Here is a 15,704-nt window from a genome sequence, read left to right as displayed (position 1 = left end):
CAATAAAAAAACATTAGTTGCTCCTTGTTGGGCCAAATTGGCTTTTTAACTAAATCAGTGCTACACTGAAAGTAAGAAGCAACTGTGACTGTTTGACACAATGACTTGTATAATTCTGCTAGGATATGTTGCTGTAGGTGTAGCAGCAGAATTCTAATACAGAGCAAGTGCACTTACCAGGCTTATGTTCTTTATGTTCTTTATGTTAGAAAATTTAAACAAAAATACGCCAAAATAAAATAATAAATTGGTTCATTGCCAATTTGGAGCAAAACTGCCCAATTCTGATTGTGCACCCCCATTTATTAAAAGTTACAGTCCCTAAATTAACATCCCTTATGTGCTGGGTCAGATGTGTTAGAGAAAGGAAAGAATAAAAATGTATAAAACATTTGGTCCCTATTAGGATTAAGAACCGCTGCAGTATCTGATCACATTCTTATATATAAGGGTGTAAATTGTGATTACATCATGACATCTCATATTTTGAGATTTCCATTAAATTATTTTGGTATGATTCAGTTTTATTTAAAAAAATACATTGAACACACAAATGTGAATGTAGGATCTATTTACACAGCAGTGGAATATAGACAAAGGATATTTTGTATGTGCCAGGTCATTTTATGAGCACCCTTTGTCCTGATATTATTATAATTAATTTTAACACTCAAATTGACTACAGTTGATCTGCCACTTCCACATTGTCACAATGCATTTTTGCACCCCTAACAATGAAGAATCTGTTCATAGGGCACATCTGTTTGATACGCTGCTGTTGCTGAAGCAGAGATGGGGTTTCTTATTATACCAGAGACTGTGCCCGGAGATGGCTGGATAAAGAAGGTGTTTATGCTGGGAACAGCTGGACGATTGCTCTTGCTCTCCTGAGCAGCCTCGCAGACTGACTGGAAGGGAGAAAAACAGCTACGCTGAGAGACAGAGAGGCACACAGAGCCACACACAACCCCACGATGTCCCAGTGCCTGCCCCTCAGCCCCACAGACACAGAGCTCATCCGCTAACTCCTCGTCACCTGTGCCAAACTGTCAACATTCATTTACTGCCTCTTGTTTTCTTCTTCTTAGTTTGTCCCCAGGACCAGTTTAAACGCACATTTGTAAACAGTTTGATTCTCTTGTAGGTCAAGCGATTTTTAGTCATGGCTCAGGGTAAGTCTACAGGGAGGTGATAAAAACTACTTCTTAAGAAGTGTGGAGATTTTTTTCAGCGAAGTCTAGCATTTTAGAGAGAGGGAAAAAGAAAGAGGGAGAGAGAGAGAAAAAGGGGAGAGGGAGAGAAGACAAGAGAGACAGAAAGAAACGGGTGCACTGGGACTGGGAGATTTCATATCTATGTTCAGGTCATTTGCAAACAATACAGTTCATGACACCTGGCTGGCCCAGAAACGCCACATCTATGTTCGCACTTTATCTGCTCTTATTATGCAGCATGTCTGACCCACAGCCTCCCACACACACACTTTCACTTTACTACCACTACAGCTTTACATTCTACACATCATTAGCTAACCTCCCTCAGTATCAGACCAAAAAACAAGCAGCATCTCACCTCCCCATGTGTCTCTCTCTCTCTCTCTCATGAGCACATACATTACACAGTGACATTTTTACTGCCTCTCCAGCCTCTATCCTCTCTGGAGGGAGACACAGACCCAGAAAAGCAGAGGGAAGGCGGAAAGAGGAATTAAATCAGAATTAGAGGTAGACCCTGCTCTGACACTTGTGCAGAAATGAAGAGGGGGGAAAAAAAATAAAGGTCATGACCATTTATTCCTGAAGACCATTGGTCTCTGTTCTTTTCTGCTTAACTGGCATAGAAAATCAAACCCAAAAAAACACACACCAGCTTTCTCTGAACATCCTGGCCATCTGGTGGGAGGCTGATGTCAGAGCAGTGCTGGTGTGTGCACTGTGTCTGTGTTGCATCACAGTTTCCCTGTACAGTAGTGTGTGTGTGTGTGTGTGTGAGAGAGAGAGAGAGATAGGCCACCTGCACTCAGGAGACCTGCAACCTGAGTATGTATTACACAACTGAGAGAGAGAGAGAGAGAGAGAGAGAGAGAGAGAGAGAGAGCAATCTGGAGAAAGGGAGAGAAAGATCAATTGAGAGGTCTAGGGAAAGAGCTAGAATGAGACAGAGAGCAAGAGCTACAGATGTGGGAGACAGAAAGAGCTCTAGTGATAGAGAGAAAATGAGAGAAAGAAAGAGAAACTGGAGACAGATGGTGTTTTCCAGCCTGTTCCATTGAACACTGCCTTAACCAGGTGATACGATGAACAGAACTAGGCCCCAACAACACAGAGAGAATATATGATAAATAATGACTGTATCTGAAAACTCAGTACTGTATTGCTTTACTTTGTGTTCTTTATTGTTCAGTTATGTAAGCACATGCTCATGTACATGCAAGTGTACGTGTCCAGTGAAGTGATTCTGATTACTGTTTTGAAAAGCAGACACTATGTCTGCATTAAAATGCATTATAGTGTCGAATTTCTCTCTGGTCTCTGCTGTCCAGCGGCTCTGAGTGTATGTTGAGTTTCTCCGTGTCTGGGCCCTGGCTGCCTGTCTGCACTATCGATTCCACCGGCTGCCCAAGCACGAAAATGCAGGTCAGCTCTGCCGTATGATTGGTTTCTCGATGTGTCAATTACTCTGCTGGAGCGAGTAATGTGTGTGACAGGCGGTTTGTTTATGGAGTTGTTCCGGGTCATGGTCAAAGCGCTGCTAAACACACAGGCAGGGCGTGAGGGCCTGCACGCTGTCAGAGCGGCTCAGCTGTCCGAGCTTTGACTGACCAGCGCGCACACACTGTTGGCCGATGCGCTGTTGTAGCCATGCCTCTGTAAGGTTTTTCCGTGTTTGGTATGGTGGAGGTCGTAGTCTGAGTTTTACACTCTGATCAACAAGGCTATGTTTAATTAACACTGGTGCCAATGATCAGAGCAATTAGGAAGTGGTATCTAATACGAGTGCTGAGTGTGCAAACAGAATATAATCCTCTGCAGATTCTATGGCCTGGGTGGAACAGAATCTAATCAGCTCATCAAGACTGGTAATTCCAGTGATTTATTGGGCATACTTGCCAAACATAAAAAATCTTTCCAAGAAGTTTTGTTTGGGTACCTAGTGCCAGATTGTTGAAAGAGCAACACCTGTACTGATTTTCAGCTATGTCAACATTAAATTATATTCATAAGAATTTGTATAAGTTATTTTTAATAATTTTATGTGTATGAAATCAAATCAAATCCAACCCGAGGATCTTCACCCAGTGTATTTTCTACAAACTCACTGAGCAAACACAACGGCAACATGAAACAGTTCTGATTCAAAACCCGAATCAATCTTTATTTTTCTCTTTTCCCACCTTTCTCATTCCATACTATTTCTCTCTCCCTCTCCTCTTTCCAGGTCCCGTTACACTGGAATGCTTATGGCTTAGATTGACCCATGGCACCAAGACTGCCACAAAGCACAACCTCTCCAAAGTCAAAGCCCTTAGAAAGAAAAAGAAGATGGAGAAACAGAGAAAAATGGAGAGGGGAAAAAAGATCAATCCTGGTGCCATTCTTCAGTCTTCACCATCTCTCCTTCTGCTGATATTCCACCTCCTGAAACCAACAAATCTACAGACAGCACCCTCAGTGAAATAAAACTAACAAAGACCACCTTCTACAGGGGAAACGAAACCAACACATTAACGAAAGAGGACAGTAGAAAAAGGAGTTCAAAAGGAAAATTCCACCTGAAATTTCTTAAGACTGCAAGACTCTTTCCCTCAGCCAGCACTGGCCCTCCTGTTCTCCTCAGAGATGCTGCTTCATTGTAATTAGCATTAGCTTAGCATTTTGTAAACGTTCAACATAGTCTGGATTTGGAGGCAGATGGGGTTATGAATTCTACTAATCTTCAGAAACAAAAGCGCATTAGGACAGCACGCTATGTATATCATGTACAGCATATCTATACAGGATGATTCTTAGGGATTTTCAATGGTCGTATCTGTAAATAGAAAACCTCTCTCTCACACACACTTGCTCCACTACTTCTTTGTACCTTTATTGAACACATTTACTCATACACACCAGTCTGTACAAATGGATGGATAATGACGAGTATTATAAGTCCCAACAGTTTAGATGAATATTTGTGTAGATTAAGCGTGTTATGGAGAATCCACCCTTAAGATGACGTTCTATTTTTCAGATTGAATTAGTTAACTTAGAGCCCCTGGCCAAAAGCCTTGGTGTTAGTTGTTTAGGGAACAGTGCAGTGTTCTTAGACCTAGCTTCAGTGGACAAAACGTGAGGAAACCAGTGTGGCCTGGAAATTACATAGAGGAACACTGTCTACCATTTTAATCTACAGCAGACAGTGACAGCGGTACAGAGTAGAAAACAGTAGTGGGGTCCTCCATGTGGCTGGATTTGGCAGCTTTTTATGTACAGTCTCATGCAGTCTACTGTATATTTCCTTTTCTTCTCTCTCTTCTTTTAAATAAATCACATCCCCCCAGTTCTTGGCGATGGAACACGTAATGGTGACGTTTGTGCAGGTGACCCACAAGTGATGGTGTCGGGGGTCATACAGTCATTGGGGTCATTAAGTCACACTGGCTGAGGGTTGGTGGATCTCTCCTCGATCAGCCTCTCACTCAGCTCCCACAGGCTGAGGGCAGTGGAGGGGTCCTGAGCCTGTGGTGATGGAAGACAGCGAAAGCAGTTGTTGAAGTACATCCCTCCCAGCCCCTCCAGCTCCGGAGCCACTGCGCAGTACACGGTGGTGGCCGCGCCCTGTTGCTGTGGAAACACAAAAGAACACCAACCATGATGTCAGAACACAGGGGAAAAACGAACAAGAACATACTGAAACTAAACGGCCTTAAAAGGACCGAAGACACGGGTATGGTCCAGGATGTCCATAGCACCTACAGAACATTCTAGTGTGCCTAAAGGCTAAGAGGAAGACTTTGGACCTCTCAAAATAACTGTTAGAGGAACGTAAGTTCATTCGGACTAAATATTAGCCACAGCCTCACAAACCCAAGGACGAAGGCTGTAGGTGTACATACAGAACTTTCTGACTGTACACAATGTACACAGGAAACAGCTTTAAGAACCTGCATGCTGTCATGTAGATGACCGATAAAATCCTAGTCCACAAACTGAGCCAACATGAACTTCTTTAAGACAGAGTGGTTATAAATGCTGATGAATTCTGTAAATGCATTTTAAGGTGGAGTACAGCTGTCCATGTTTTTATGCAAGAAACGACCATGCCAACAAAAGATTAGTCACACTGCGCACTCTGTGTTTTCTTATGTATTCCAGGGAGGAAACACTGTAATTGAGGATAATTTGGCAGGCTTTATATCTCCTTGCAGCATTCCTGCCAAGTCTCGTAAACATACACACACACACACACACACACACACACACACACTGTACAGATGTATACACTGTACATAGGAGGAGCATTGTCCTTTGAGGAAGTGTTGACTACTACAGTATAGCGAGGCTTCCAAAATTGTCCATTCAGCTCACATCAGAAGATTTTTTATAAATCACGGCTGGAGGAGAAATCAGTGAACACACACACACACACACACACATACACATACAATCTATAGTCAAAACCAGCTTAAAAAACACTTCCTGGCTAAGCAGCTGAGCAGGGCGGCTGGTAATAAAGAATCAGAACATAGGGTCAAAAGCAACTGTTTATCTGTCTCCGCTCTTATCATAATTACTGGTATGCTTTCTGTCAGTCCACACATCAACATTGCTAGCATGCTAGCATGAAGAAACCAGTCATATATCCATGTATTGTCGCTGTCCAAAACAAAACATGGATCTCCATTTTCCCCCATTTTTTAACTACATCATATGAACACAACTGCTGTTCTTCACATTGTGAAAATTTCATGATGAGTGGCCCAACAGAAATGCTGCTCAATGACTTGGAATAAAATCCCTTCACTTTAAAAGTTAAGAATGTTCTCCTGTAAAGTTACTTTTTTTGAGATTTTGTTTTTTTGGACAGTGACAATATACAGCTTGTGCTAGAGTTTGCCTTGAATCCATTTTACTGTATACACCATAACAAACAATTGTCCACACATCCGTGTCTCGCAGAAGTGCAGCTCTTCCATGTGCTTTAGCGGGCTAATTGCACAGGAGGATCTGGCTGGACCGTGGGTTTGTCCTTTTTTTGTGTGGGGGGGGTGAAAGGATGGAGAGAGGAAAAGAAAAACATGTCAGAGAGAATTAGAGCAGACGCCTAGCTCAAATGCTCCCATCCTCGTCTTTCATGCCCCCTCCCCCTTTGCTGTAGAAAGCTGTCGCTGTGGCTTCACAGGCAACTCCAGCAGAAAGTTGACTTCTATAGGAGACACATGAAATGGGCCTGTTCTTTATCTTCAAATAGTGCCGGGTGCTGCACGCACGCAGCTGAAAAGCGCAGGCCAGCGTTTAGGAGCAATCGGCTGGCAGGCATTGAGAGAAATGCGCACTGACGCCCAGCTCTTTAAATGCTAGTATTAGCGCATGCACACACACACACATACACACACACACAGTACAAAGACTCAGCCTCATTTAAGCGGACGAATCAACAGCTGTAGCCCAAGCTGGTGAAGCCTGCGACAGAGCGCTCGTTAGACACACACACACACACACACACACACACAGCGTGCGGGAAGAAAGCCAAGGCCGTAGCCAGAAATTTGGTGAGCAAACTTCATTCCCTCCTCCCGAACTAAATGTGGTTTGTGTGAGCGTGTGTGTGTGTGTGTGTGTGTGTGTGTGTGTGTGTGTGTGTGTGTCTGCGTGTTAAACCGAATGCCTTTTGAAGTACGCAGATGTCGCACGTTCCTTTGGTTAGTGCGTCAATAAACATGACATCAAAAGGATGCATCTTCCTGAGTCTTACCTGCTTTTGGAGTGATAAGTTAATACACATTTGAAGGTGGAAATATGAAAGGATATAAAATGTCACTCAATCTTTGCTAGCACATGCAGGCATATTATTCAATATGCAGAGCCGGGCCCTACAGTATTTACTCATCTGGTAATTACATTTAATAATGTGATATGCAGAAAGCACTGCCTTCTTTCAACTTAAGTTTTAAATGCAGGAAAGAAGAAAGGGATGTAAAAAATTCTGTAGTCCTTAAAGTTTGCATCGTTTGGCAAAGTCTACTGAAAGAATTTTTTATGATTTTTTTTTTTCAAACTAACATAAAACTAAACTTAAAAAAACTACAAACTTGACTAAGTCATAAGAATCGTAAATGCACTGACCACAGGAAAAAAAAACAAAACAAAAAAAAAACAAGACAGAATGCAGTTAATGGCATGAAGGGTGAATATGTAGCCTTATGTCTCATCCTACACCCCTGTCATCTCGCCCGGCTGTCTTTATCACCCTTGTTCCCAGCACCCAACCCCACCGTTCCACCCCCACACAGCTAAATATTTACACGCCATGCAGACAAGGCCACTTCATCAATCTCTTTACTGCATGTGCGACCGGCCTAGAAATCTTGTTTTTGGATTAAGCAAAGAGGGCGCAGGTAATAAGGGACCATCATACTGTTCCACAAGGCCATTTGTCAGGCTGTAGCGCGCAGGCAGAGAGAGAGGTTAGAGGAAGTTAATAAATTACCCCTCTCTCACTCTCAGCCTCTCTTCCTTACCCCACCTATCCTCTCTTTGTTAAGGGAACTGACAGCAGCTCCCTGCATCCAGGCCTGAGCTAGGGGCTGTACTTGTACACCCACTGTATTTCGCTCATAGTGTTTTACGCTGTTGCTTCTCGGAACGAAAGCATAAAGACAGAGTAGATACAAGCAGAAATAGCAAACATATCACCCTGACTCTGATATTTGGACGTCTAACGGCTGGAAAGAGTTCAGGACGTGTACAGAACCGCCTCCGCTCCTGACTGGCCTCTTCATGTGCCCTTGTTTTCACCTCTGCTTCATTCGAACAGCACAAACACTCTCCAGACTAGCGCCCATACTCCATTACAGTAGAGTGCGCAGGAGTGCTAATGCGATCTGTAATGAAGCTGGGTGAAGACTAGCGTGACTGAGATTATCCACCACTAATGGGGTTGGAGTGTGATTTCAGCACTAGGCTAGTGCGCCGCCGTCCCTTAGCCAAACAATGGATGAGACGGAGGAGAAGCCACTCTAAAGCGTTTAACCCTTTCCCAAAGCTCTAGTCTAGTCTTTTCCAAGAAGATTTGGAAAGCTGGACGAAGACGCCGCTAAGTCCCAGCCACCCTAGATTTACTGTGATCCGCCTAGCATGCTAGTGTACAGCTAGTGGACAGCTTACAAGACTTTACTGGAGTAATCGCTGGGTGAATTACAGCTTTGTTGGCTACAGGGAACAGAAGATGGCTCATTTTTGCTTTATTAGAGTGCCATACCTCGTATACATTTCCATCTACGTTTCCCATATCCCTCTCAAAAGCCTCTCTGCTAAATATAGATCCATGATTGATCCACAGAGAGCGAACATCCAAACATTACTTCCTCTCCCCTTCAGCGGTGGAACAGTAATAGGCCTGCTGAGAAGTCCCACGTTTAGTGCAGGAGTTCAGGTGAGATTGCCCTGTCAGGCAGAATGAAAGGAGTGCTATCTTACTGCTCTTTCTGCTCTTTACGCTCAACCTCTCGTCACTTGACCTCAGTGACCCCTCTGGGGCGATAAGCTTTATGAGATAGCACATTAACATGCAGAGCCACCCACCACCACCATTTATCACTTGCAGCCCTGTTTAGCAAAGAGAGAGAGAGAAAAAGAGGGGGATGGGGGGAATGCTCTGTGTATACTGGTGTAAAAAGTGTAAATGTAGATGTTTTTGCTGTCTCGTTTATCTGTGCATGCCCAAGGAGGGCAATTGTTATCATAAAGATGGTTATTTAATTTTTTTTTTAATCAATGATCGAATACAGAAAAAAACACATTTTGGTGATTTCTGCAGCAATACTGATATCAAGCCAAAGCAATGAAGATCAAACACACAATAAGCTCATAAAGTAAAATTCTAAACTAAGACTAAGCCAGAAACAAGCAAACTGAATGAAAGAAACCTCGGTTTGAAATTCACACTTCAGCTTTAATCGACTGCAATAAACCTGTCTGCAATTGTTCTTGATGAATCCCATTCAAGTCTTCCAGTACTCACATCTGTTTATTTTTTTTTTTGACACTGGATAAAAAAAAATGCAAAATGTCCAAATGAACAGCTTTAATTTGCAATAAATAGTGGAGATAAAAGGTGTATTTCATTTTTAAGGACTTCTGCAGGTGACAGAATTGGTTCTAAGAACTTTGGCACTGTAAATGATGTTTTCTATTCTTTATGTATTTAGATATATGATAGGCCACCTCCAAGCCCCAGAGTGCACACACTGAACTGACTGTATTTATTGTACATAATGTAAGTTAATAATCATCCACATCAGTACTGAGTCTCGTGTTGGGTGACAGTTAGTAGTTGGGACAGATGTAGACCCCTTTGTTATCTAGTGTCCTCCAATAGGCCTCTAGTGCTATGTGCCACAGACCCTTTTACAGTATTTACCCTGTATTTGACCACATGTATGCCAACACTTCCTAACCTGTGTGCTCACAGTATAGACTGAGTATCTACTGTATGTAGCAGAGCTGCTAAAAACAGTGATGATCATAATGGGTAAAAGTGATAGCCTCTGGTTTTGTTTTCTCTTGTATGAAGGTTGTGTTAAATTATCTCTGCATGCAATGAGTTTCTTTTTTTTCTGTTGAATGCCATAAACACCTAGTCATCCAAGAAATGTAAAGATGTCCAGCTCACTGTCAGCTCCTCATCACTGTAAATACGTGTACATACCAAACAGCTATGCATGCTGATATTCTAGCAATTATTTCAGGTACTTTTATAATCAAAGTCTCATGTGGCATGTGCTAAGAAAAAAAAATAAAAATGTAAAAAATAATTTAAAAAAACCTCAAAAAAACAGAAAATAGAAATGATCTGTCAAACAATTATCCGCTCAGAAAAAGGATGTGGAAAATTGTGCTACTTTTGTTTTGTTTTTTAGCTACTGTAAGTGGTTGTTTCCTTGGCCTGTCATCCCCATTGTGTTTTGTTTCTTGTAAGCCTGTCTTAACATTTGTAAAGGTAGGGTTGAGGCAAATGCAAGCAAAAAAGAACAGAGGGGAACAACCACACGGGATCTTTTAATATGGTTCTATGTTACAACTAAATACATCTACGCAAGCAGAAACAAAAGACATTTTAAAAAGAGAGAAATTCTATTTAACATGGCGATATTTGTTTCGTTTCACAGGTCTGGCCATATCAATAACAACTGCAGCATTAATGTGCATTATGAACAACAGTGGCAAATATATTTCTTTATTCCCTTCTATGTGCCAGACTCGAATCATAAATAGCGAGGAGGGGATTGAAATAATGTTTTTCTTTATTTTATAAGAAGCACTTACGGCTAAGATTTTGAATAAGGGTACTGAACCGTTAATGTTTCGGTTTTATGTTCAATACACAGCACCATGCAGTCATGAAGTGGTTGGCTTTATTAAAATCCCATAAGTATTATGATTTGCCTCAGCCCCGTGCATTGAAATGTACATTTTTATTCAAATGAAAGACTATTCTATAAAGGAGAGGTTGTATCCTACGAAGGAAGAGGGACTGTTTTTTTAGGAATGTTTATTTTTCATTCATGACGATCATGATAGTTGGAGGTGTCTGATTTTTAATCTGTGCTAAAGATATTTTAAATTTAATAAATAATCATTGTAACAAGATTTTGTTGTTGGGTTTTTAATTTGTCTATAATAATGTCTCATTCTTGCCCTGCTCTCATTCTAAATGTGAAGAGTCCTGTGTTTCAGTGTTACATATATAGCTAGTTGCATTTTGGGTTCCAAAACTTCTCATCATCTTTCCTTCCCACAGCTCTCATGCATGCTTTGACAGTGTGACCGAGCTGAGTAAATAATGTATGTGAAAGTGCCAGCTGCCGGGCAGTGCGTCACCTCTGGCCATGCCCGCTTCCCCCTGAGTCACCGCAGTTATCTGCCGTGTCATCACTTCCCCCTGCACCCGAAACACAGCGCTCTATAAACCTGACACAATGAACCTCCGGTGGCCAGTAATCTGCCTGACATCACTACAGTCACACATGGGGGCCTCGTATGGGGCTTGACTGAAGAACTAACAAGAACTTTCTGAACCAGTTTTCCGGACATAGATTAAGCCTAGTCCCAGTTTATGGAGGATTAACCCTTTAAACTGCAAGGGCTGGTAAATGGGCCCACACTTTAATTTGTCACTCTCATGACGTATAGTAAATACATGCATCAATAATACTTACTGAATAAATTATTGTTGCTGTCATATCAAAACCTCATAACTCTTTAAACTTTTTTTTACACCAAAAACTATCAGTGAACACACGATATTTCATATTTTTAATTCCATTAGAAATGGTCCAAATCTTGTTAAATTGTTAACATTACCACACATTATAGAATTCAATAATATTAAGAAAATTAATATACATACATTATGAATGTTTGTCTTCTGTAGTGTTTCTATTTCAGAGATAAAAGGGTTTGTAACAGCGATGTTACAGTAGCTCCTGAATAACGAGTCTTAAGATTAATAACAGAATACTAGGTCTTTGGTTCAAAGAGCTAACCGACTTTGTGTGAGAGCTCAAGACCAGAAAAACCTTTGTCATGAAACCAACCTCAATGAATTTTACAGAATTCCAGCCCTTTACTGTGAATTCTAGTGAATGTCCACCCAACAACTGTCATTTTTAAAGTGCACAGTTAAAATAAGCAGACTTTTCCAATCTTGGACATGAACATTTAGACAAGTTTCCCTCACCCCCACCTCCACCGGCATGGACCACAAAGAGCCTGGCCTAGCAGCCTTTTTCGCAGCTTCTTTCTCTTCTCCTCCTTTCCTTTTTTTCTTGTTTACCTTAGCAGTCAGTGCTGGTGCTCTCAGCAAAGCGACAGCCCATCTGAGCGTGCTCCAGCCAGCTGTGAGGGGGATGCTGGGTAAAGGGTAAACACCCCTGCTGCCTATTCTCTCTGCCCAATCAACCACCAGCCAGAGGATTTACACGACAAACACACACACACACACACACACACACACACACACACACACACACACACACACACACACACACACACACACACACCTCAGTGGCCCACAGCCCTACAAAAAAAAGACAAGTAATGGTCCTTTTCGAGCACAGAGAGAGGGGCTGGAGCAGTTGCTCTTCAGAGAACTAGATGATAATGTGGCTGAGCAAACACACACAGAAGTGTGTGTGAACCGTGCTGCTCACAACACACTGCCTCCACCTTTACTGCACCCGCCAGTCCCAGACAGAGTGGAGCAGAAGCTGGAGATGGCAGTTTAACAAGCACTGCCGGCCAGAAATTTCTGATATTCAAAGACTCGGTGACGCATGAACGATTACTCATCCATCATTCAACTCTGAGTGAAACTACATATTTACTCTTGTTGCCCCCTCTACTAAAAGGAAGGAAAAATTGTAAACCTTTCTCACAGGCAGTTGAGTGGCCAAATGATTTTCCATTTAAAGATAGCAAAGTTTAGTGAGCCATTCAAAAAAGCTTTTGCAGGCCTTTATGCTAAATTTAGGTCACATCGGAAGTGAGTTGTGTAAACTGAGAGAGAGAGAGAGAAGTGTTGCTGCAGCATTGTCTCTCCATCTCTCTCTCTCCGTCCAGTTGCATGACCAGAACGGACGAATGGAAGAGGGGATGATCAATGTGTGCGGAGGCCCGGCGCTAAATGAACCTTCATGATTACACTCTCGTATTCCTTTGTCAGGGCCATAAGGTAGCAGGACCTTGCCCCACCACATGCATTAAATCCTATTAAAATCGCCTTCATTATGGCGCAGGCCTGTGTGTAATGGAAAAGGAAAAGGCGCTCTCCTTCTCCCCTGAGCCTCATTCTACTGATGCCGGAGCGTGCGCCAGGCCCATTCCCACAAAGCCATTCTCACTTTCTCAAGGGTGACTAATAATGTTCATGTTCAAAAGGTGTACGGCACAAAGCACACCACTCAGACCCCCCCCCAGCTTAAAGCGCTAGCCATGGGCAAGCATGGCCTTTGTTTTCTTTAGTGGATCTGATGCAGAAAATATGCAACAACAACAACAAAGTCAAAACAACATCAACAACTACATCAACAAGTACACTAATAATGCCAGCATAAATGATACTACTAATAATAGCTGCTTGCACACTCTATGTTGCTAGGACGGACTGTGAGTGTAGCTCTCTCATTCAAAAGCAGCTTTTAAATAACAGTTGCACTGACAGCTCTCATGTTAAACCAAAGTTATTTCCAGCCGCTGCAATGCTGTGAATTTCCCCAAAGTACACTGAGTCTGATGTATCCTTTACCAGCAAAACCCACTGATGGTGCCAGCAATATCAATCAATTCTGAAGACTACACTGGACAGTGTTTGCAGCAGAACTGTGGATAAATCAACAAGCAGCAAAATAACAAAAGCAACAGCAAAGTAGAAAGCTACAGATCCCCTCCAAACAAGATGTAACATAGCTGTATAGGAGCTAAAGAGGAGGGTGAGTATGAGAGGAGTTAAAAAGATGCAGCCACTGTTGCACTCACTGGATGTCAGTGATGAAAACTGGAAACTGTTCACTCTGCTTTTACGTGATTTTAATGTCCGATGAAAATTTTACTAAAATAGTGAAAGTAATAAAAACATTATTTTGTCCCCTGATTTAGCTGATTTAGCTAAAATAAACTGCTTTTTAAATGAAAAAAACTTTACTATTAAATTTGTGCAAATAAGACAAATGAAATTAATCCTGCTTTGCTAGACAAAAATTGTGATTAATTAATTTAATCTAAAATTGTGATTAATTAATTTGTCAACGCTAAATACTACAGTAATAAAGACATTCTATAATAATTGCAAAAAAGCACAATACTACTTTTTCCTTTCATATACTGACAGAGAAATATATTTTTTATTTAAAAAATGAAAGCACTTCACCTAAGATCGCCTAAAGTAGATCATCCTGAAACTTCTCAGTCACTCTACTGCCCCACAGGAAGAGCTACACAGCTATCTACATCACATCACACAGTGTGAGTGAGTTCTCTTTCAGGACAGGTTTGTTACAAGACAATCACATTCACTCTTTTTGGCGGTACATCATTTTTTTGCTGATATCAGCCTCATACCAATATCAGATGGCGCCACCTCTAACAACATTATTATTATACACTTTTAGAATTTTGTTATACACATGACACTAGCTGGGTCAGCTGGGTTTTCTTGATTGTTGTAGCCACAGCCCAGAACAACCAATCCACACTGACTGCTGGGGTAATAGACTATCAGCAATAAACAATCAGGAGGAATGTAGGGAGTAGAAAGAGAGAAAGGAAGGGAATTAGAAATAGATAGAGGAGGAGAGAGAGCTCCTGAGTGCAGAGGTTAATTATGAGAGAGAGCGTGAGAGAGTGCGAGAGAGCGAGAGGTCTCCTGTGCTCTGTCCTGAAATAAAAAGAGACACGAAAATGTGCAGCAGTTTGTAGAGAAAAGGGACACATTCTGACCACCAGAACGGACAAGGGAATAAACAATGTTCATGTGACAATCATTTATCAGTCACAAGCCCCCTCTCGATACACACACACACTCTGTGTGATAAGATCAAGTGTGTGTCAGTTAGCAAGTGCCTCCTGTCACACTTCAGGGTGGGATGAAAATGGAGGAGGGGGGTTGACAGTGAGAAGAATTAAAGGGGAGGGGTGAATGTGTGTGTGTGTGTGTGGGTGGAGAACGGGGGGTGTTAGGACACGAAGCACCCAGGGGGAAAACGACCCAACTCAGAAGGACTTGTGCAGTCACTGTGAAACTATCTCATTTTTATCTTCCGAAAGGACTTCCGAGGTGATCCGAAGAACGTAATTATTTTCACCTAATAAAAGCAACATATGCTAAGACAATAAAAGCCCTTATTGGACATCTATTCATTAAAAAAAGGTTGTAAAAAGGGGAGAATTCTTGCATGGGGATGAGATTTAAAAGGGCTTTTCTGAATGTGAAAATCGGCTTAGAGCTCTTTTTAACACGGCGCTAGCACCCCATGTTCTAATATAAAAGAGTTTGAATAAAACATGAGAGGGGTGTGGGTTTATTGGGCGTACGCTCCTCCGCGCTCAAAGATCTTTGAAGGAGGAAAAAATTTGCAGCTATTTAACCCTCCTTATTCATTTCTGCTCACAGTAATGACAGTGGATCACTGGAATAAAGGGGTTTGAAGAAAAGGACAGTGGTCCGGTGCTTGTGCATGGCTTCAGGCTCCAAAGGCTTTCACTTGGAACTTCGACACTATGTGCACTGATGTCCACCACAAAATCCCTCTGAGCAATCTGCGTTAATACAAAGAGTGAAGCGGAGGCACTACAGCATGGAGAAATGAATTTGAGGTCATGTGACCTTGAAGGAAGAGTCAGGTGAAACAGGTCTAGTAATGACCCAAGCACACTGCCATTAACCCCTTAACTTGACATATTATCATGACTTATTATTATCATTCTGATTTATTCAGCAACTAT

The 15,704-nt window shown here is 41.9% G+C and overlaps 2 protein-coding genes across 2 annotated transcripts in view; one reads left to right on the top strand and one right to left on the bottom strand.

The window, feature by feature from the left end:
• Positions 1–3,930, top strand: part of mafb (v-maf avian musculoaponeurotic fibrosarcoma oncogene homolog b (paralog b)) — a 79,495-nt gene extending 75,565 nt beyond the window's left edge. The window contains exon 3 of the mRNA XM_036576234.1: positions 3,439–3,930. The gene's annotated coding sequence lies outside the window, so the exon portion shown is untranslated. The remainder of the gene's footprint in view (positions 1–3,438) is intronic.
• A 131-nt stretch (positions 3,931–4,061) lies between these two features.
• The window catches only part of wwox (WW domain containing oxidoreductase), a 216,056-nt gene continuing 204,413 nt past the window's right edge, over positions 4,062–15,704 (bottom strand). The window contains exon 9 of the mRNA XM_036576233.1: positions 4,062–4,826. Within this exon, the coding sequence (XP_036432126.1) occupies positions 4,635–4,826 (192 nt within the window). The 3' untranslated portion in view covers positions 4,062–4,634. The remainder of the gene's footprint in view (positions 4,827–15,704) is intronic.

This window comes from Colossoma macropomum, unplaced genomic scaffold (assembly GCF_904425465.1).
Source record: "Colossoma macropomum unplaced genomic scaffold, Colossoma_macropomum, whole genome shotgun sequence".
In the NCBI taxonomy this organism is placed as follows: Eukaryota; Metazoa; Chordata; class Actinopteri; order Characiformes; family Serrasalmidae; genus Colossoma; species Colossoma macropomum.
This window is presented reverse-complemented; position numbering and strand designations above follow the sequence as displayed.